Here is a 22,238-nt window from a genome sequence, read left to right as displayed (position 1 = left end):
TCATATTTAATAATCCAAATAACCGCGTGCCCTACAAAGGGTCGCAGGGGTCCGGGGCATATCCCCGAAACAGAAAACATTCAATTTAGGATAAATCGGCAAAATACTCACTCTCTCTCTCTCTCTCTCTCTCTCTCTATATATATATATATATATATATATATATATCTGCAATGTGTTACGCAAACGTAGGCTACAAATTACAGCAAATTCTATTTACAAAATAAGAGCTCTAAAACTTTTTATATATTATGAAGCCATCTTTTAGTCCCCTTCAGTTAGCAAACGATACCTCACTCATCTCCAAATTCCATTTTAAGATCGGAGAAGCACAAAACTAACAAAAAATAAACCAAGCAAAATCCTTTTTTGCATACCTGTATAATAACGCGTTTGGTAAATCAGTGCAACAAATTCATGCTACTTTAATGTGTTTATTTAAACTGTTGGGTTAAAATTGCTGTTATCTATATCTCATCGAGGGAAGCATTAAATTATCACCATTTCAAAATATTGCGATTTAGTAATCTTACCAGATACAAAGGGTTGAGCGTTTCATTAAGGAAACTGTTCTTTCGACACAAATATCTGGCAACCTCACTAAGACGAGGTTGCGTGTTTTTACAGCCACACAGCCAAACCCTTTCTGATCGCTGTCTTTATACATCGTTTAGCCTCTTAGAACCTCGTTTTATGCCAGTTACTTGTATCGTACGGGAGAATGAGCGAAGTCATGGGTCCGTGGGTAGCGATGACACGTACAGCCACGGTTTACTCGCGAAGAGAGGAGGAAAGCTGTCGTTAGAGAGAGAGCTTATCGAGGAAGGTGGTATCTGTGTTAGATTCACAGCTAGGTGCCGATACAAGTTTTACGGATGCTTTTAGATACGGTCTGAAAAAAAACCTTCGCTCTCAGTGTTGGAATCTGCATTTTAAACGTACATTAGCTTGTTTTCTTTAAAATAAAAAATGACTTCAAGAGGGGGGTACCCCATTAATGCTGGTCCTCCGGTCGCCCCTAACATTAACCCCATGAGCGCTGGGCACCCAGGCGGCGTGAGGATGCCGCCGGTCATGCAGCAGAGCCCCGGCTTCCGACCGATGAGCCCGGCCGCTCCTCAGTACCATCAGGTAACGCATCTGCGGGCGGTTTCGGGGCGATCAGGGGCTGCAATCACCCCCAATGTAATCAAGGCTGTATGATCCGACCGAACCGGCTATCCACTGCCTGTAACATACGTGGTTGTTATTTGATTTCCTGATTTGCGTAGCATATCCAGGGCATGAAGAGAACTTATAGTTGTTTTGTTTGTTAATATGTATGAGCATGACATGCATTTACTGAAGCCGATGACACAGGGTGACGCTGCTAGGCGGCTAGCTAATCAGCTAACCCCTCGTGATGTGCTCGCATATCCAGCTGCATAATGTGTATTACGCCCCAAAGGCGAAGTATCGCCTGCCGATTGGAAAATACCTCGGTAAATATGTAGTAAATAATTCCCACACGTTTTGCTAAGAGTTTATAAAGCAATACAGTAATACGGCTTGCAAAGAAAGGCCTGGAAACACGGAGTGCCGCTGTCTGCCTTCGACTTCCGTGTTTTACCCCAACGGGCACTGTGCTGTTTTAGTGAAACAAAGAAAGGCACACGCTGAGGTTTTATTTAGCATATTTTGTTTTACTTTGTTTGCCAGGACCCCAAAAGCAACGTCAGGAAGTACTCTCAATAGTTAACAGTAAAGGGATGGCGGTCACAAGGGAGCTTTGACACATGATTAGAAACAGACCTGGTGTTTGAAAGGCAGCTGGTGATAATACTGCGGGCTGCTCCGCTGCCGTAGCGTTACCGTACAGAGTTATACTGCACGTATGACTGGTGCACCTGATCTAGTCAGCGGCGCCATGGCCACAGAAGCGGGAAACCGTAAGTGCTGGAAGCGACTAATAGGAACTGAAACGCTTGGCGGTCCTTAAAGCCGCGAAAACTGCTCCTTTTAAGAGAAATGACATATTTACGTACTTCCTTTTCAAGTTCAATAGCAATGTCCTTGTAATGTGTGAAATACCACATTTGGTTTTGACACCGTGTCTTTAATCGCTGTGCTAATGTCTGCCTACGTTATAAGTAGAAAAACACATTCTTGTTAAGCAATTTGTTAGTTGCATGTTGCATAAAAGTAATGAAGAAAATGTTAGTTATCTACTGTTGTTTTGGTTTTCTATAGCGCCCCAGCATGCCGCCCAGCCGAGGGGTGCCCATGGGAGGCATGGGGGCCATGGGGGGGCCTGTCCCAGGGCCATCGTATGGTTCCAGCATGCCCATGCGACCGGGAATGCCACAGCCCTCCATGGATCCGTCGCATAAGAGATTTCTGCAGCAGCAGGGCATGGCTGTTCACCGGCGCGGGTCAGTGCTGGCTGTGTAACACTCTCATCTCATCCCTCACACATAGTAGTGAAACTTTGATGAGGTTTAATGTCTTCTGCACTAGTGTGAGATTTCCTGGTGAACATGGGGGCCGGTGTGCGCATCAACATGTTAGGTCTCTTTGCCTGTGATCGGAAGGTCGCCGATTTGAATCCGGTCCTCTGCAGAATAGCCATATCTCTCTGGGGCCATTGAGCAAAGCCCTTAACCCCCCCCCCCCCAAAAAAAAATGCACCAGGACCACAGGATAAACTGTATATAAGCATGTATATCTCAAAGGAGGGCATGATGGCATATGCAAAATGAAGCATTCCAAAGCTTGAAAAAAAACATTGTGTGCCTATACTTGTGCAAATGGCAAATGAAGCATCATTGATTCATTCATGTTGATTAGGAGTCCTTGTGAAACATGGTGCACCCTCACATTCTGGAGATCTTTTCATTTTATGCATCTTGCATATAAATTAGTTTTCTGCAGAATCCTATACCAGAAAATAGACTATTTGCTTGTTGATTGCTTAGCCTAGCCTCGAGTGTTTTAGGTTTCCGAAAAGCTCCTTTTGTCTGTGATATAATGGCCTGTCTCAGGGTCAGGGCTGCTGGGGAGAGCCATGGACATAAGTGTCCTAAGAGTATCCCCATGAGTGTCCCAAGAACAAAGAATTATCCAGGGATCAGAAGCCTGGTAACTTTGACAAGCTTGATTGAACCACAAGGAGTCAAAGTGCTGATACTGAAGAGCACAATTATGATACATAATTGTTGATTACAGGTCTTTTCATAAACTTCAAATGTAGTAAATTAACAGTAAGCTTGTTCTGTTTTTTGTGTGTTATTTTGCATAATGATTCCACTCACATTTGTGTCATTGTGTTGCAGCGTAAAAAGGCGCAAAATGGCTGACAAGGTACTTCCACAGAGGGTGAGTTTCAAAGCTACTTCATCTAATGAAGATCTGTTGCACCAGAAATGCGGTGGAAATGTTACCGAACATGTGGCTGCTGAACAAGCACGATTCTATTTTGCCTGCCAAACGATTTTTAATGAACCACATGGATTCCTCTTCAGATCCGGGACCTGGTCCCAGAGTCGCAGGCTTACATGGACCTGCTAGCCTTTGAGAGGAAGCTGGATCAGACAATCGCCCGCAAGCGCATGGAGATCCAGGAGGCCATCAAAAAGCCAATTACGGTAGGTTTACCTTTGCCCACCAACTCCACATCTGGGGAAAGTCCTAGCTTTTTAGTGCCATGAAACACAAAGTTATAATATTTAACGTAAGTGTACTGATACTCTGGGATCTGTCTGTCTATTTTTGAATAAGCAGTATGTTCTTGCAATCCCTTCTGTCTAAATAGTGTTTGCTTGGATTAATCCATCTTAGATTAAATTAATTTTCTATTGTAAAAAGAATACTGTATGCATCTTCTATATTCTTTGTTTGAAATGTACACAGCTGCATTTAAGACTTAACTCATGTTTAGTGAGATCAGTGGCCAATAATATTTTTTATAATTCAGATTGGTTATAAAATGGACATCTTATTGTGCATTAATGAATCTTTTATCTTGACAGATCAGTCAGGGCTTGTAGAGTAGTGTTCTTGTGGTTTTTTCTTGTCATCTACAGTGCTTTCAAAGCACAGTGGATTAGACGTTACAAAATGACTCTCCTCGTTTTAATCCAAATTTCAGTCTTGACAAAGAAAAATGCAGAAACCGATAGAAAGAAATCAGAAATATTTAAAAGTAATGGAATTAAAAATTTTGCCTTTCAGGTAAGTTTGCTTTCCACAGCACTCCAGTAGAAATTAGAATGAATTTTCATGATATTAGATTAAAATTGTTTGGAAAAGAAATATATATTTTTTGTTTCAGTTACATTATGCTGTTTGAGTTTTGGTGGGTGCGATACCTCTGTTAAATAGCTTAGGACCCTCCATGTTTGTGATGAACAAAGAATTCTCACTAGATGAATTCTTCCCCCCTTAAAGTCTATTGGTAAATGTATTCTAGACCATGGTTCACACAGTAAGTTGAGTTATTCCCTTGTCTGCTAGCAAAAGCGCAAGCTGCGAATATACATTTCCAACACCTGCACACCTGGAAAACCCGAGGGTGAAGAGACTGAGAAGGTGGCGTCCTGGGAGCTGAGGGTTGAGGGCAAGTTGCTGGAGGATGTAAGTGTCAATGGCTTTGTGGGGATTAGCTTCTTCAGTCATTGCATATGCAGCAGCATGTTGTATCCCATTCTGCTCCACACGGTGTGCCTGCAGTCATGAAACCTGCTTACAGCCTGCTTTTAAACCTTTTTTAGCCTCGCTTGTGCTGATCTAATCCCTGATCTCTCAGTGTATCAGTGCTGCTGGTTTATCCAGTCTGGGTCCCCTGAGTGCTGTGTACCCTTTCTCCACCAGGTTTAAGTATATGCATAGTGCTATATCGTAGTGAGATCTTTTGGAATATCTAGTCATTTTTTTTTCCTTCAGTTTTGCTTTCTTTAGTTTCCTAATCAAACTAGCAATTTATTGCTGTATATTTGGGATGCAGTATTTTAAAAAATATTTTAAGCTTTTTATTTAATCTTTATCCAGCCTAATGAATGACTCAGATGCCCTGAAAACCATGAGATGCAGTGCATAACTAGCTGTGTGGTTGGCTGTCAGTGAATTATTACAATGGTTTGCTGACTTTTTTATAGGGGAACGGTAACAAATTTGAACAAAGGGAACTAAAATGTATTTCATAACTATTAGTAGGTGTAAGATTGTAACTAGTGCTGTATGTAATTGCGCTCTAAACCAGGCTAATTGAGTGTTCCAAATATACATTTGTATGAATTCCACAGGGCGAGGATTGTGAAAACCGACCATATGCAGTTAGGCAACAGTAAGACTCAAAACTTAAAATCTCAATAATGGAAGTATAAGTCACTGGCAGACTAAAGCCTAGTTCATACTTCACTTTTCCATGTGCACGGATTGTTGCGGTCAGTGCCTGTATACAGCAGTGATACTCCACCAACCCAGGAGAGGGCAGATTATTGCAATAAACACAAATACAAGCAGTGTAGTGAAACAAGTAAACTTTTATGAACAGTTTTAAAGTTATTAGTAATGTCTTGGGTATTATGGCAATAAGGCGTACTGTAGCATTTTGAAATCCTTACAGCAAAAATGCTTATCTCTGAACTTCCACTCTGCCACCTACTGGAAATACCTAATCAATTATCTTGCACATGTGGTCGATGCGCACAGATGTGCAAAGCTTCCACTAGACATAAAAATCTGGGCTACACACAGTAGTCCGCAGCCATGCCCTGAATACAAAATTTACGTCACATCCTCTCATCTGCAACCGAAAGCACATGTGGAAAAGTGAAGTATGAATTGGCCTTAATGGAAAATTACTGTTGGTGGCTCAACCCATATGCAGATTTCCTGCTGTCCCATCTTGAGTGACTGAAATGTTCACCATTTAAGGCCCCTTCTCGTATGAGTTAGACCGCTTAAAGATATGGTTATTATGTTTGTAAGAGTATCTTCGTGATAGATTTTTATGTTTTTTTTTTTTTTTTTTTTTTTTTTTGTAAAAGTACATTTCCTGATTTGGTGCCGACGTTCCAGCTTTTTGACTGTGCTGGTTTGTGTCCTTGGCTCACACCATGTTGCCAGATGTGCGCACTCCGTCCCGCATTCCCACCAGGAGCCGGCCTATGGGCAACTGAGACATGCAGGCAGATATTTAGCTCGCAGAATGCAGAGGGGCATGTCCTGACACAGGCGCAATAGCCGTGAGGCGCGACGGCCGTGAGACGTGGGCCCCGGTGGCGGCACTTAGAAAAAGAAGAAATTGTTTCGCTTTGGTGGTTAGACCTCGTGAAGGAGGTTGTGGGGAGCAGATTGGAGCGGAGTGGAGTGAAGTGGGGGAGGTAAAGTTGTGCAAGAAGATACAGGCAGTGGGGCTCGCCAGTCCCCCAGAATGCCCCAGATCGAGCCCCTCGTGTGGTCAGAGCCAAACAATACAGCTGCATTCTGCACTAAGAACACTGCTCTCATGTGCCTGTTTCTCTTTGTTTCCCCTCCATTACTCTGTCCTTAAAAGCCAGGGAAGTATAAGAGGAAGTTTTCCTCCTTCTTCAAAAGCTTGGTCATCGAGCTGGACAAAGAGCTATATGGACCAGACAACCACCTTGTAGAGGTATGAGAACTGCAGGACCACGGCACCATCTTGTACATGCTGTTCAATCTCCAGAAAAAATATCCCTGAGTTTGGTAAATCCAGACAGATTACAAATTGATAACTTGCATTTACAAAAGGTGCAGCTTCTTTGCATTCTATAGTTATGCATCAATGTGATTTTTCTAATCTAAAGCTCATCCACAACATGCCATCGATCTTCTCTTAGCAGATAATTTGAGTCCCTCTAAAATGGCCAGAATACTCCAACCTGATGATGCTTGTCCAGTAATATACAAACCTTTTCCGAAGAGCCACACTAATACTATATCATGTCCTGGTTTTGATTGTTTTTGTTTGTGGTCTTGAAAGTTTGGATACAAATAGGTAAAATAAGCCAGTCACATCAATGTTACTGATGGCAGTACTGTATAGGGCAGGGGTGCCGAATCCGTCGGTCGCAAAGGTAGAGTGGGTAGATCGCATGGCAAAAAACAGAGGATAGATGACGCGTTCATCTGCGCCAGCCGCTGCGAAACTCTACCAAGCTACCGAGTCACCTAGTCAGCCTCCAATTTATTTCTACTAAACTTAAGAAAGGGTATAAAAATGAATGGGGGAGCTGGACCAAGTAAGAACCTGGCACTTCCACACGGAATGGGAGCAGGACGTTCCCCCCCCCACAATGTCATATTTGAAGTGCGTTTGCCTGACAATCTACTATTGTTATTCCAAAGAAGGGAAATGTGGAGGAGCGGCATTTTCGGACTGTTCATAAAAACTATGACATGAACATGAAAGTGAGCTGAGAAAGAGAAAGGTGAAGGAAGTAAAATCCCAGTTCTGTTAAAAAATGCTTTATTTATCCCAAAGGGAAGTTATTAATAATAATAATAATAATAATAATAATAATAATAAAGAATACTCAATATTTTATGTTTTGCATTTTTATAGTATGAATCATTTTAGTAGATCATTTTGATTTGGTCATTTATAAGTAGCTGAAACAGTGTGTTTAGCCCTGGTATAGAGCATTAAACTTACACGTCCTGATATCCTTTTTATCAGTTAGTTTTATTAGCACATGCCTGAATTAGAATTCTGCATTCCCGAATGCCCCCCACAGTGGCACAGAATGCCCACCACACAGGAGACTGACGGCTTCCAGGTGAAGCGGCCAGGCGACGTGAGCGTTAAGTGTACCCTGCTCCTCATGCTGGATCATCAGGTACTCCACGCTGCCTCCCAAAACCGAGTTCATTACCAGGCTGTTACAGTCGAACCTCGTTACTACGTACCCCGGATACAACGTTTTCATCTTTTCAACGTACAGGTTTCTAATTCCCGTTTTTAGCCTATGTAGTATTCCAATAGCAGCCATTGTTTACAGCGTACACCCTTACAGCGTAAACTTCGATACAACATCCAAATTTCTAGAGAAAACACGAAAACTAACCATCGTTACAACGTACAGCGCTCTCCCCGCCCACCACAACTTGTGTCACTACATCTACCTGTATCTACCTGATCTTCGCCCGACAATGCACATTTGTCTATTGTGTTGTAACTTCCCACGTTAAATGAGTTGCCTTGACCGACCGTTACTGGACTGTGTAGTAATGGCTTGTTAAGTGTTATGTGCGTATTCTTTGTTTATTAAACCTTGTGAAATACCGGTCATGCTGGTAATTGTGAATTCAGAATAATAATGGAAATAAAGGATTTTATGATTTAATTTGACCAATATTTCATTGAAAATATTAATGAAATATTGGTCAAATTAAATCATTTATTTACTAAGCACTAAGTAACCGTGAGTAATTTAAGGAAAATTTCAAGGATCCAAATGAGCTTTGTCGAATTATTTACCAAGTAATAATGTGTTCGTTTGTTTTGTAGTCAATTTAAGGGTCTGTTCTATTAAAGTTTTATCATTTACATGGATATTTCGTGAATTCTTTCATCCATCTTGCACTAAGTGGTTACAACGTTCTATGCTTATAACATACATGTTTTTGATATCCCGTCTTGTACATAGTAACGAGGTTCGACTGTATTGTGTTATTTCAACCTTCACCTAAGAAGTATTCAGCCCGAGTATGGGAATGTACTTTAAGTATGCAGTAGAATAAAATAGTTATGGCTATGTTTAGGGATAATTGGAGATATATTAGATAAAGTGAATTTTAAATAAATTCCATGTCTTCAGCCAAACTGCAGAACTTTTGCCATTAATCTGTTGATAAACCATGAACTCTTTTGGCTGCACTGTATGTTGCTTGGAGTGACCAATGTCTCTTGGTTTCTTCACAGCCGCCCCAGTACAAGCTGGACCCACGTCTGGCCCGGCTGTTGGGGGTGCACACACAGACCCGGGCGAGCATCATGCAGGCACTGTGGCTGTACATTAAGAACAACAAGCTGCAGGACTGCCATGAGAAGGAGTACATCAACTGCAACCGCTACTTCCGCCAGGTGGGAGGCTGTGTCAGACCAACTGGCCAGTGGCTAGCAGAGCAAGAGTGAGCCACTGGGATGCAACTCCGATGTGAATCTGCCTGTCCTTTTGCAGATCTTTGGCTGCGCCCGCATGAGGTTCTCCGAGATCCCCATGAAGCTGGCAAGCCTTCTACAGCACCCTGACCCCATTGTCATCAATCACATAATCAGGTGAACTGAAGGTCTCAGAGCCTTAGAGGCAAGTTCATTGGAGCAGTGATGCCTTAATAGGAATGAAAATAAGTGAACATGGAGAGGGGTTCATGTCATTTCAGTGTGGACCCCAACGACCAGAAGAAGACAGCCTGCTATGACATTGATGTGGAGGTGGACGACCCTTTGAAGGGACAGATGACCAGCTTCCTGTCTTCCACCACCAACCAACAGGAGATTGCCGCATTAGAGATGAAGGTAGCATCCAATTTGCTTTGCCCTCTGAAGGTGCTAAGATCATAAAACCCTGCTTAGAGCCCCACCCTCAACCAGAGACTTAATGTAGTACTAAAAATGCAAGACAGCCCACTTTAATAATGAAGTGGAGAAGTGTACCCCCTACTTCATGACTAGGAAGGCAGGAAGTGATGCACAGTAGATTTTTTTTCTGTCTTGAAGAATGAATACAGCCAGTGCTATTCATTTCCTCCATCACGATGTATTTCCCTAGTGAATGCTTTAGAATTGTAGACCAATTTAAAACTAATTAGGAAGTAAACATATAATTATAAAAAAATCACTTTTCCAGTTAAAAGGCATAATGAAAGTGGCTTTTTAAAAAGAGCAATCTAAACAGCTTCATTGCATTTCTTTTAGATCCATGAGACAATTGAATCCATTAATCAACTGAAGACACAGAGAGACTTCATGCTGAGCTTCAGTACTAATCCGCAGGAGTTTATCCAGGATTGGCTCAAATCACAGTGCCGTGATCTCAAGGTATTATTGTGATAATGTACATCTCTACATTTATCTATGATGCACCGTAGTGTGTAGTAACCAGGTAGCAACTGATGCATGTATAAAAATAGTTTCAATGTACTTTAAGGGGTTATTTAAATACAAACTTTATTTGAAATGTACAGTTCTCCTCATTTTGTTATATTGGGTTTGCTTAATTCTGCTGGAAATTCTTCTGTAAAACACTCACATGCTAACATGCTAAAGTTTGAAAGCAATCACTTCATTAACTTTTCTACACTTGTGCGTCAGCTGATGACCGACATCGCTGGTAACCCAGAAGAGGAGAGGAGATCCGAGTTCTACCAGGCGCCCTGGGTCCCGGAGGCTGTGGGCCGCTATGTCTATTCTAAGGTGGGCAGATGTCTTTGCCAGTCTGGTGCTCTGTTACTCTCTTATTTTGTTGAATATCCTGTTCAGCTTGTCTGTTGTTCCTGAGGATTATTACTAAAAACCTAAAAAAAGGGGAAATGGAACATGTATTCAGTTTTGGTGATTTAGTGTAAGAAAAACCACAGTTAAGCACAAAGAATTGTAACTTAAACCAGTTTAGTTCCCAAGAGTGGCCTTTTTGTTGTTTGACACTGGGGCAATGTAGTTAATTACTCGTGCAACAAAAATGTTTTTTTTTTTTTTTAAAGTTTAGTAATCTTTCCTGAAACATTGGCTGAGAAAATGTAGCAAGTGTAATATAATAGTCTCATAGTTAAATTAAGGTTCTTGTGTTCCTTTTGAGTCCTCTGGTGTCATTAAATTTGAAAAGGATGAGATTTCCATTCTTACAACTTAGTGTTTTTGTTTTCAGGTGCAGCAGAGGAGGCAAGAGCTGGAGCAGGTGCTGGGCATTCGCCTGACCTGAAACCCGAGGCCTTCCTCCTCACCCCCACCCCCCGGCAAGCGCCACCAAATGGTCAAGCCAGGAATCTCACCCAAGTGTGTTGTGAAATCAAAGCTGGAAACCCCACAAACTGTAAAACTGGAACCAGTTAAAACCTGCAGTTTCATCTTTCCATTTTTTTTCCTTCTGTGAAGTTTGTAGATAAATTTACAAACGGTTTCGACAGAAGTGTTACTTGGGCAGATTTGGCCATTTAAACTTATTTTACCTTTTAGTGTTTGTTTTAGTAAGTATATTGTGAAAGAGAAACAAACAGAATTATTTTGAGTTTTTACCTTTTGCACTCTTGTTTTTCCCTATGGACAGAAGTGATAAAATACACTTTTGAAAATCTTGTTTTTCTGCAGTAGTACTTAATTTTTTTCTTATTTTTTTAAACGTACTTTACTTGTGAAGTTTGACAGGTATTACCATATATGCAATTTAGTTTTGTAAAGTTTTAAAATATAGCTTTTGGTTAAGAGGTGTGTCTTATTGCACAGTTTATGTGAAGGGATATTCTTCCCTGTTTCAGGAAGCTTCATTTGCATTCTTTTTTTTTGTAAGTATCTTTGCAAAAGCCTGAAATTTACAATATTTGGCAAAATTTTGAGGTTCATCCTCAAGTATGCAAAAATGTCTTGTCTTTGGTATTCTCAGGAAATCTTTGCGCAGTGGCGTAGAGCTGAGGATGTTGCCTTCATGGTGTAAGGGGTGGGGGGCTTGTATTCACAAGGCCAGCTGTTCTTGGTCAGTAGTTTAACTTTGTTGGAATGTTCATGGTGTATTTTGTCATGTTGTCAGGGTGTTGCACTGCAGGGTAAGCCAAGAGAGGAATATTAACTGGGTTTGGTGTTCTCCAGAGACTTAAAAATGTGAAATGTGATATTGATTTTAAGTAGGAATCCAAGCCATACATTTTGTCTTTCCAGAACACACACAAATTCTAGATTCTTCATGTGTAAACCTTTTCTACCACTTGGACTTTGCTGATTGAAGCTGAATCAGGTTTAATTTTCAGGTTACAAATTTTGATAAATCACAATCATTCCAAAAATGTATTATGTTGTTCTGCTTACATATGCTTGTTACTGCAAAGTTAACTTTATTACAAGGTAGTATTGCTTTTTAATGAAAGAAATATTAGGTTTTTTTTTTTTTTTTTTGACTGGTTTCCTTTCAAGGCTTAATTGTTCTTTTTTTGTCTTCCATGATTTTGTAAGGTGACTAAAATATGACTGATGATAACCACTCGGCAAGATACTTGTAATTGTATATCAATGTTTTTTTTTTCTTAGCGTATTAGTGGGAGTAGCATTTTAGGGAAAGTATCGGAATAGGATGTTTTTTTGCTCTCCCCTCCGTGGGACTCATGCTAATAAACAAACAACTCTTATCATAGTAGAAAACTTTGGCTGACCAGCACTGCAGCAACCTTTGGGCTAAATGAAAAAAGAGAATTTGAACTCTGCAGTGTAGAGGGGATGTTTTCCACAAAGGCTGTGCACAGGGATAATGCCAACCTTCCCTAGTTCATTAGCCATGTTCCATGCCTGGGAAAACCATTCTCTTTTTCTGTGGATACGTTTCATTTACACCGTACAGACCTGTCATGGTGTGTAATTCTCTCAGACCTTTGTGCCATCTGCTTTCTTTTCAGTAAAAAAAAGACAATGTTGTTACCTTTTATACATATATATATATTTTTGGATTACTTTTGGTACATTTATAAAATAAAGGTGCGTTCTGCAATCCAGATTTTTCTCTCTTGTATAATGGATTCCCTCCCACACACACACACACAGGTTTGTAATTATATCTTTGTGGAGACTCTTCATTTCTATGGGGAAAACTATAATTCCTACATGACGACCTTATCCCTACCCCATTTAGTCCTCAGGATGCAATATAAATATAATCTCCCCACACACGCACACAGAAAACTGTAGGATTCATATAAAGTGCATGTTTATTAAAATTATGATTATAAATAATAATACTATTAATAATAATGGGATGTAAAATCCTCCTCCGCCTAAGTTAGATACTGAAATTAATTAAGACCATGCTAAAGAGATGCATGCATACTTCTGTGACTAAACCATAATTTACCTGTGTGCTAAGAGAACTATTAAACTTATGTTGATGAAATGGCACCTGTAAATTCGTGTTAGGGCTGATGAAAAAAAATGTCATAAAACAGGATAAACCAGTACTACCCGTAACTCTAAACTGCACTTGATTCCATAATGGCATGAGAAGTAATTATTTACTACCAACTGGAAACAGCCTTGAACACTAGGTGGCGATATAAGGACGTGCAACGGGATGATGAAGGTTTTTTTTAAATCCATCACATGCAGTCCTAATCGTACAACATACAGTGAAGTATTTCTGGTAGATTTTCCCACTGGTACATTGAATCTCAACAATTTTTCGTTTAATACTAAATTCAGATATAATGAGATGGAAAAGTCACACGCAAACAAGCTACATGTAAATTAAAAAAAACTTGCCTTTATAGAATGGCTAATAATTATTAGATGTTGTGATCTGTCCCGTAGAATTCATCGTATTATATTCTTTTGAGAGCAGAATTCTCATCTAAACTTTTGTAAACCAATGAAATAAAATCAGATAATGAAGCAAAGAACGAAAGTTAAGATGTCCTTTATAATTGTTGATAATGCCAAGATGCCTATGGAACTTTTTTCTACCAGTTATGAAAATGAATTTCTTTCAATGAATGAAAAAAAATCTTAACATTTTACAAGTCAGAAAATATTTTGAGAAAGACTCAAAAACTGTAATAATGGGGTTGAACTCTCCAAAATTTATTTCTGTTTATTAAATACAACTGGACCAAACTACCCCCACCCCTGCCCGTTTGCCAGGTGAGGACAAAATTATTACCCCCCCCCCTATGAAAATCTCATTGTTTTAAAAGTATTTCCCCAAGTGCTGTTAAATAGAGCAAATAATATTCAACATGGCTTTTTTTAGACAACTCAGTTTTATTTTGGATGCTCACATTATTTTACTTTTCACACAGAAATGAAAATATTCCACAGAAACCAAAAACTACCATGGTCAAAATTATTATACGCCTCCCTTCCTTCTCCAAACATAAGCAGTGCCTCTATGACCAAAGAGCTCTAGTTCAGTCTCATCTAACCATAGGACATGCTTACAATATGCATCATCTTTCTCAAGGTTGTCCGAAGAATACTTTAGTCTGGCTTGAAGGTGTCTCATCTGCAAAAGTGGAGTCCTTCTTGGTCTGCAACCTCGAAGTCCATTCCTGTGCAGAGCTCTAGTGATTGTGTTCTTTGAGACCACAATACCCGACTTCGCCTAGTCATTCTTTAGTGTCTTGGCAGTTGTTCTGGGGTCTTTAGACACATCTCTCCCTAGTTTCCTTTCTAGGATCTTTGAAATCTTTCGCTTCCTACCTCTGCCAGGCTTGTTCTGTACTGTGTGGCTCTCTTTGAATTACTGGATTATACTTCTCACTCCAGTTCTTGACACTTGGAAACGCTGTGATAACTTTGTATATCCTTCTGTTTTCTGTGCATCAACAATTCTTTTTCTCATGTCCAAGCTGATTTCTTTTGTTTTTGGCAAGGTACTTTCTCAAATGACAGCTGAATGACCCTTACTGAGGATTTTACACTCAGTTTTATACCTTCAGGTTTAACTTAATTGTTAAGTTGAATCACCTGTGAAGTTAAATCACATCGTCATATATACGTTTCTTGTACAATGGCTCAATAAATCATCATTTTTTAAAGGGGGCTAATAATATTGTCCCTGGTCATTTTAGTTTTTTCTGAAAAAAATTCTGCTATTGTGTGCAAATATAAATAATTTATTCCTTCTAAAGAAAACTAATATGTTCAGAAATGCTATGTTGAAAATTCCTTGCTCTGTTAAAAGTGGAAAATCTTGAAGAAACTTCAATTTTCATAGAGGGGCTAATAATTTTGTCCTCAACTATATAATGCCATAGAGAGCCTACTCGCATCAAACCCGTGCAGTCCAGCATTTACCTTTTCCAATTTCATTTTACAACTTAGCTATAAATTTCTATCAAGAGTATGTGTCCAGGCTTTTTTTATTTCCATAACTAGCCCGGGACAGATACCTAAGATATATTTACATATATAATCTTATCATGTAACTGAAATAAGCAACTGTTCATCGACGACTCCGGATATTGCATGACTTCTCATAATCGCGTAAACTTTTTTTAGTTCTAGGAGCTTCTAAACGCCTGCGTGTGCTCTATCACTCATTCATTTATTCGGCGGTTCAGTCAATAGTGTCGCTAGAGGGCGCTATTTTTTTCCGCTCTTTCTATATGGCTTGCAGGAGATTTGATCGCATTCCGGAAGTGACGTCAAATTCCGAAGCAGGCAGCCGAAATGGCGTTGGATGGGTTGGATCATGTAAGTGTTAAAAATCTGAGTTTAACGTTTATATTATACTTTCTGACGTACATGTTCCTGCGGGTACATTATCGATGTTTATCTTAATATTTTGATTATACTTTGATTATATGCACTCATTTTTTGCTATGTTTAAGCGGTTATTGTACCGGTTTGCTGTCTCATTGTACCGGACTTGTTAACTACAGCTGCCATTGAGGAGCAGCATCTCCAGTTATATGGCCTGCTAACATAAAACGTGCTTGACAGTTAATGGGAACAGAATATAATTAAAAGCGACAGGACATGAGCATCCTGTTCCACTCTTTCTACGTGTTTTGTCGAATTTTGCTAGCGGTTTGGAAGCTTATTTAACGTCAACTTGTTATCTGGCTAGCTAACATTACGCTAGACCTAGTAAAATTAAGCTCAGCAGTATATTTCCGTTAAAGCTGGTAATATTGCATGTTTCCATTCAGCTTAATATGTCAATGTTGCATTCGAGTCTTATTTACTTAATTTACATTCTATTTTCAGATGGAGACCGAAGATATCAAAGGGGGCTCTGGTCTTAGGCAGTATTATCTGTCCAAAATAGAGGAGCTTCAGGTGAGAAATCCACAAGGAGAATAACGATCCGATTGTAGCGAAGTGCCCGTGACTAACTCCTGTTTGTTTGTAGTTGACGGTGAATGATAAGAGCCAGAACCTTCGGCGTCTGCAGGCACAGAGGAATGAGCTCAATGCCAAAGGTAGAACTGCTCTCTGCTGCCATGTATAGTGTTTATTTTATACATGGTGATTTATGCATATATTCCCACTGTGGGTCCTCAGTGGGAAAATGCTTGTGTGTAATAGTCACCGGTCTCAATGGCTTTCAGTGCGTCTCTTGCGTGAGGAGCTGCAGCTGCTGCAGGAGCAGGGTTCCTATGTAGGGGAGGTGGTGAGGGCCATGGACAAGAAGAAGGTGCTAGTTAAGGTAATAAGCCCATATAGCCCAGCTCCACCTTTACTTCTTTGGGAAAGTGATGGTGTTGAGCTCATTTTGACTGCCTGTCTTGCTCTGTCTCCAGGTACATCCGGAGGGGAAGTTTGTCGTGGATGTAGATAAGAACATTGATATCAATGATGTGAGTGTTGTTTCACCACTCATTTTTTTTCCTCCAAATATTTAATTTATGTTCTTTTTTTATTTTTATTTGATTTTTACATTCAGAAAAACATCTGGTGTAAGAATAAGTGGAAATTTACTTATGATTTCAGCGTTTATGTGCAGTTTAGGCAAGATAGGGGCAGCTTGTGGCTCAGTGGGCTAAGCCTGTGTGCCTGTAATCAGAAGGTTGCTCGTTCAAACCCAGCCTCAGCACATCTGCGGGTCCTTGAGCAAGACCCTTAACCCCCAACTCCCTGGGTGCCACTTTGGGTGACTGGCATTCACGGACAAGTTACTCTACGAAAAATCATGAAATACTATTCAGCCATAATATTGTTCCATTATTACTTTTAAATGCTCTAACCATCTTTGACAATGCATTTCTCAAAATTAATGTAGCACTTTAAAAAAATATTTTGATAAAGTTGGTCAGAACTTTTGAAAATGTATTTACGTCTCTGAATGCTAGTAAGCAAGAAAAAGAGATGGGATAATTGATTACGCCTGTTGCGCAGGTCACTCCGAACTGCCGTGTGGCCCTCCGCAATGACAGTTACACCCTACACAAGATCCTTCCTAACAAAGTGGACCCCCTGGTATCTCTGATGATGGTGGAGAAAGTGCCAGACTCCACATATGAGATGATCGGAGGCCTGGACAAGCAGATCAAGGAGATCAAGGAGGTGATCGAGCTGCCAGTCAAGCATCCAGAGCTCTTTGAGGCCCTTGGAATTGCACAGCCCAAGGTTTGTGACAATCGAGTGTAGGGGTCGCCTTGAACTTCAGTTCACATTAGGCAGTGTTGTGTATACGCAGCCTCTATAAGTATATGGTGTGCTCATTTTTCTCTCGGAACTCTGAAATTTTGTGTTCAGTGATATCACATTCGACAATCTCCCGTTCGAGCTACCACATCTCGGAACAAACATGGCTGCCTCCATAATTACGGTGCTGTGTGTTTTAGCAGATTTGGAGTGAGATTATTTTTTTCAGAGAGACAAACAAGAAACACAAACCACATTAAAAGCTTTATAAAATATTTTAGTACATTTATAGCGATTATTGTTTTTTCGAGAGGCAAACAAACTACAAACAATCCAAAGACACTAACAAGTCTGGTAAAAATCTGATATTGCATGCTAGGATATTGTTTGCAGTCATGATATGTTATCCTTTAAATCGAACACGAGTAATTTTTAACTATTAATACATTTAACAAAGTAAATATTTTTAAAGATTTATAAAATAGAATTACTGTTGAGTGTGTAAGCCACCATGTTGAAATGACGTCACAGGGGAAACTCGGTCAAGAAAATTCTGTCCGACATCAACGTCATAAAAGGCATGTTTGAGACGGGAAGTGACATTTTTCGTGATGTTTTCATACGAGTTCCGACTCAGAGAAATAATCGAACGCACCAATACACTGGAAGAGAATATTCGTAGGTCATATTCTATAAAAGTTGATTTTCTTTATTCACCCATCCTAGGGAGTGCTTCTCTATGGTCCTCCAGGGACTGGGAAGACCCTGCTGGCTCGAGCAGTAGCCCATCACACTGATTGCACCTTCATCAGGGTATCTGGCTCAGAGCTGGTGCAGAAGTTCATTGGAGAGGGTGAGTTTGAGCACATTCCCTGTGCTTTTGCAGTCTTACTAGTAAGAATATACTTATACTGGTATTGGGTCTGAGTTCTCATCTTCATACTCATACTCATCTTTGTAACAATGCAGGTTTGCTGGTTATACCACAAGCAATTGCTCTAATACTACACAGGAAGTACGCATTTTCCTATAAAATGTCAAAAGAATGCAGTCAGTGTAAATTAATTTTAGTAGCATTTAAAAATGTAATCTATTGCTAATGGAACCACAGCTCTGATCTTTTCATGGTAGTTGCTTTCAACATAAACATCAATTTTCCTTTTGCAGTTAGGATATATACAGCCAATAGATGCCCTCTGACGCCTTGTATCACTGAAACACTATTTAAGATTCAAGTGCAGTTTGTCTAAATGGAGAACAGATGAAAGTGTATTGGTCAATGTGCTTCGGTGATGTGTTTTTGCAACCCGCCTGGACACCGTGCTTCACTGGAAGTTTGAGAGCTTCATACATTGTTTTTCCTTAGGGAATGTTGATTGGACAGAGACTTGCAGCCAGATATTTATACCAGCCTGTGAGCCAGGCTACTCTGCATGGTGTTTGGGGGACGTCGTAACAAGACAGGATAAACTAGGGCTGTCATGGTGAAGGGATTTCTCTTGGTGTGATTTAGGGTAGCTCAACATCGCGATAAGTTGTATCCCTGCCATTTTTTTGTGTGTTTTTGAAAATACCTTCAATTTATTGCCCCTCTTGGTGCCGTGTGTTAAAATGAAAATATTGCAAATTTTTTTTGACATTGCCCAGCCCGAATTGATATTATAAGTACCACAGAACAAGCACAGGAACTTCACCCTGGTATCGGTGCATCCCTAATTAGTAGCTGACATCAGTAAAGTATGATTATCCACACAGCATAATACTCATGCAGTATGCAGTAATCTCTATTACTTGTGGCGACCCCTGGTGCTTATGGTGCACGTGCTGCTGTTGTGTGAGCGCAGGGGCCCGGATGGTGCGGGAGCTCTTTGTCATGGCCCGGGAGCACGCACCCTCCATAATCTTCATGGACGAGATCGATTCCATCGGCTCCTCACGCCTTGAGGGAGGCTCTGGTGGAGACAGCGAGGTGCAGAGGACTATGCTGGAGCTGCTCAACCAGCTGGACGGCTTTGAGGCCACCAAGAACATCAAGGTACTTATGTGGGTTTTGTGTCTGCCGTGCCCAGTGGGGGTGTGAGCAAAGCTAAAAAGCCCCCCTAGTCCCCCCACCCCCCAAAATGGTAACTAAGCAAATCAGATTTTGCTTAGGGCCCTGAAAAAGTTTTTTCCAGCCCTGGGTTGGCAGATCAAATACCTTTAAGGTTGGTGAATGGGGGAAGTCATTAATGCTCTGTTTGTTCATGGTTTTGGACCTGGCATCAGAGTTTATTCCATGAACTGATCTGTTTATTTGAATTCACATCAGCATTATTTTGCACTTTAATACTTCCCAGGTTTGTCTGTTTTTACAGAAGCATATTTGACCTCTGAGTACATTTTTTTTTGTATTCCTAAGGTCATCATGGCCACGAACCGTATCGACATCCTGGACTCTGCCCTTCTCAGACCTGGTCGCATCGACAGGAAGATAGAATTCCCTCCCCCCAATGAAGAGGTGACATTTGATTTTTAAGTTTGCAGCTGTTCTCTGCTAATTGATGCAGTTGTTGTGCTAATTGATACAGTAGTTGGTAGAAGCTGTTAACAGTAACTCTGGAGATACAATATTCCTCATTGACTATAGGTGTAGACAAAGATTAATAGTATTGATGTGTGAATGGTAATTGGATTTGTCTTCGTAAGCTTCTGAGCAACATGCCCTATGGTTCTCCCCTGCAGGCCCGTTTGGACATCCTGAAGATCCATTCCCGCAAGATGAATCTGACCCGTGGAATCAATCTGCGTAAGATCGCCGAGCTGATGCCTGGAGCCTCTGGAGCAGAGGTCAAGGTGAGCAGCCGTGCGGCAGTGTGGGTTAGCCACTTATTGTCTGTCCCCCCCAAGATGTGATATTTGTACTCTCACAATACAAAAGCAGATGGGCATGTGCCTACTGTGATATTGCAGTTTCCAGATTAGATATTCCAGATAAAATTACAGTTACCTAAAATTAAATCACAGATTACAAATGTAGCTACAAAGGGAACTGATTCAGTTGAATGCCAGTTAGCAGTGTGTGTCACCTATAAGAGAGGTCTGACGGAGGGAACCTGATATGTGAGCTTTCAGTGACCTGAGGCAGCTACAGAGTGTCAGTGCCCAAATTTCAGGTTTGCGTTTTGCCTCAAAAATGATGACAGCATTTGCCAAACATGGGAAAACTGCACTGGTAATGAAGACCAAAGCTCACTGCCAGGGATGCATGGAGTACTGCGATAGGACACACAGATATGGCCTAAGTTACTGAAGAACCAAATCATGTTACCCAGTCTTAGCAAAAACAGCTTTGTGAAGTTCACAGCATCCAGGGCTCCTGTCTAATGCATAGAGAGGCGTGACCTGCTGTAAAGAGAACAAGACCGGGACCTCTGAAAAGCAGAGGAAGAGTAATATGGTCTGGCTTTCTTCAAACAAGCATGAACATCAAAGGATGCCTTCAGCCCAGTGTTTAGTGGAATGGGAAGTCATCTCAAGATCATGGCCTGATGATGCTCTGGATGGGCATTAGAGCCAAAGAATGAGGCTGTTCAGGACTGAAGTTCTGTAGGAAAAGTCTGTCCTTTCTTATTAGGTTACTAATATGTTGGGCACCTTGTCTACTTTCCCAGGCACAAGCGACACAATGCACTATGCCAATAGAGCTAGTTCATAGTGCTGAAAAGGTTCATACAGTAGAATTTCTACACAGCCCCTGTGTGATGTCTGTGGCTGTTTTTTTAATCCCTGGTACTCCAGCAGCATTTCTTCTTGTTGAGGACACTCTTTAGCTCCATTGTCTTAGTGCTCTGCATTCAGACATACTTGGCAGGTTACAGAGACAGACTGAGCTGTTGACCCCGTGATAAACTCCCTGGCTCATGGACCTGTTTGTAGATTGTCGGCTTATAGGACAGAGGTCAGGTTAACATCTGTTCATGCTGTGCCCCTTCATTAATATGTAGAAGATTATTCATTTAGAAATGCAGCTGGATGTGCAAGATCGATGCGTTCTTGATTCAATGGAGCTAATTCTGTTTTCCTACTGCACGCAGGGTGTCTGTACGGAGGCCGGCATGTACGCTCTGAGAGAAAGAAGAGTGCATGTCACCCAGGAGGATTTTGAGATGGCCGTCGCAAAGGCAAGCTGTCTTGATTACATTTCTGTTGACGTGGTCATATACACCTTTGGGGTCTTTTTGTCCCCATTTTAAACTGTGTTACCAGTCAAAGAGCAAAGTCATATTTTGTCTTCCAACAGGTGATGCAGAAGGACAGTGAGAAGAACATGTCTATTAAGAAGCTCTGGAAGTAAACTCTGAGAAACCAACAACTGTATATTATTTTTTAGTATTCTTTAGGATTTGACTGTAATTGTTCTGCTCTATAAATAAATGGTGTAAATCCCTAAGACTGTCCGTACAATCTTTAACGATATAAACATTTGAACAAAAGACTGAGGTGGCATCCCACTTGTGTACTTGAGGATGCACATAACTCCACCTCTGCGGGCTTGGATTTTTAAGTCTTTTAATCTATATTGCTTTATTAATGCAAATTGCCTATTTTAAATGTGTGGTTATTGGGAATTGTGCTAGTTAAAAATTTATAAGACCTGTTTGGTCTTTGTTTTCAGTCGACTTAATGCAGTTATTAAAAGTATACTTGAACAATTGAACAATAATCTAATCAGTATATCTTGTCCATTTTTTTATCATCATGATTACTTTTAAAAAATATTCATTGTATGTCCACATAGATTAAAAGACATTTTTTTCTAAGTACTTTGATGACTTAACTTGCATTAGTGTTTTTAGACATTTTACTTCCTGAGGTAACAGAAGCTATATTTGATTCCCCCTTCATTTATAGGTCCATGATTTATAATCTCATCCCTGCATTTTCTGAACATAAATTTTTGGGGTTTATATCCTCC

General features: G+C 40.5%; 2 protein-coding genes across 2 annotated transcripts; both read left to right on the top strand.

The window, feature by feature from the left end:
* The first annotated feature begins 601 nt into the window (after nucleotides 1-601).
* Nucleotides 602-12,698, top strand: smarcd2 (SWI/SNF related, matrix associated, actin dependent regulator of chromatin, subfamily d, member 2). The gene is made up of 13 exons (XM_049013133.1): nucleotides 602-1,131; nucleotides 2,230-2,411; nucleotides 3,312-3,354; nucleotides 3,501-3,623; nucleotides 4,492-4,611; nucleotides 6,536-6,631; nucleotides 7,737-7,838; nucleotides 8,924-9,085; nucleotides 9,183-9,280; nucleotides 9,385-9,520; nucleotides 9,920-10,042; nucleotides 10,316-10,417; nucleotides 10,869-12,698. Exons 1-13 carry the CDS (start codon nucleotides 970-972, stop codon nucleotides 10,920-10,922), a joined length of 1,503 nt encoding a protein of 500 aa, XP_048869090.1. The 5' UTR covers nucleotides 602-969; the 3' UTR covers nucleotides 10,923-12,698.
* A 2,549-nt stretch (nucleotides 12,699-15,247) lies between these two features.
* psmc5 (proteasome 26S subunit, ATPase 5) lies at nucleotides 15,248-21,713 on the top strand. The gene is made up of 12 exons (XM_049013143.1): nucleotides 15,248-15,388; nucleotides 15,905-15,976; nucleotides 16,050-16,119; nucleotides 16,249-16,346; nucleotides 16,441-16,497; nucleotides 17,036-17,266; nucleotides 18,011-18,137; nucleotides 19,129-19,319; nucleotides 19,683-19,781; nucleotides 20,006-20,116; nucleotides 21,358-21,444; nucleotides 21,564-21,713. Exons 1-12 carry the CDS (start codon nucleotides 15,365-15,367, stop codon nucleotides 21,615-21,617), a joined length of 1,221 nt encoding a protein of 406 aa, XP_048869100.1. The 5' UTR covers nucleotides 15,248-15,364; the 3' UTR covers nucleotides 21,618-21,713.
* Nucleotides 21,714-22,238: the final 525 nt, after the last annotated feature.

Source organism: Brienomyrus brachyistius, chromosome 5 (assembly GCF_023856365.1).
Source record: "Brienomyrus brachyistius isolate T26 chromosome 5, BBRACH_0.4, whole genome shotgun sequence".
Taxonomy (NCBI): Eukaryota; Metazoa; Chordata; class Actinopteri; order Osteoglossiformes; family Mormyridae; genus Brienomyrus; species Brienomyrus brachyistius.
This window is presented reverse-complemented; position numbering and strand designations above follow the sequence as displayed.

Coding starts and splice junctions, on each gene's coding strand:
- psmc5 (XM_049013143.1), top strand. CDS start 15,365: ATGGCGTTGGATGGGTTGGATCAT. Junction 16,120..16,248: donor GAATGAGCTCAATGCCAAAG/GTAGAACTGCTC, acceptor AATGGCTTTCAG/TGCGTCTCTTGCGTGAGGAG. Junction 16,498..17,035: donor AGAACATTGATATCAATGAT/GTGAGTGTTGTT, acceptor CCTGTTGCGCAG/GTCACTCCGAACTGCCGTGT.
- smarcd2 (XM_049013133.1), top strand. CDS start 970: ATGACTTCAAGAGGGGGGTACCCCATTAATGCTGGTCCTCCGGTCGCC. Junction 2,412..3,311: donor ATGGCTGTTCACCGGCGCGG/GTCAGTGCTGGC, acceptor ATTGTGTTGCAG/CGTAAAAAGGCGCAAAATGG. Junction 10,418..10,868: donor GCCGCTATGTCTATTCTAAG/GTGGGCAGATGT, acceptor TTTTGTTTTCAG/GTGCAGCAGAGGAGGCAAGA.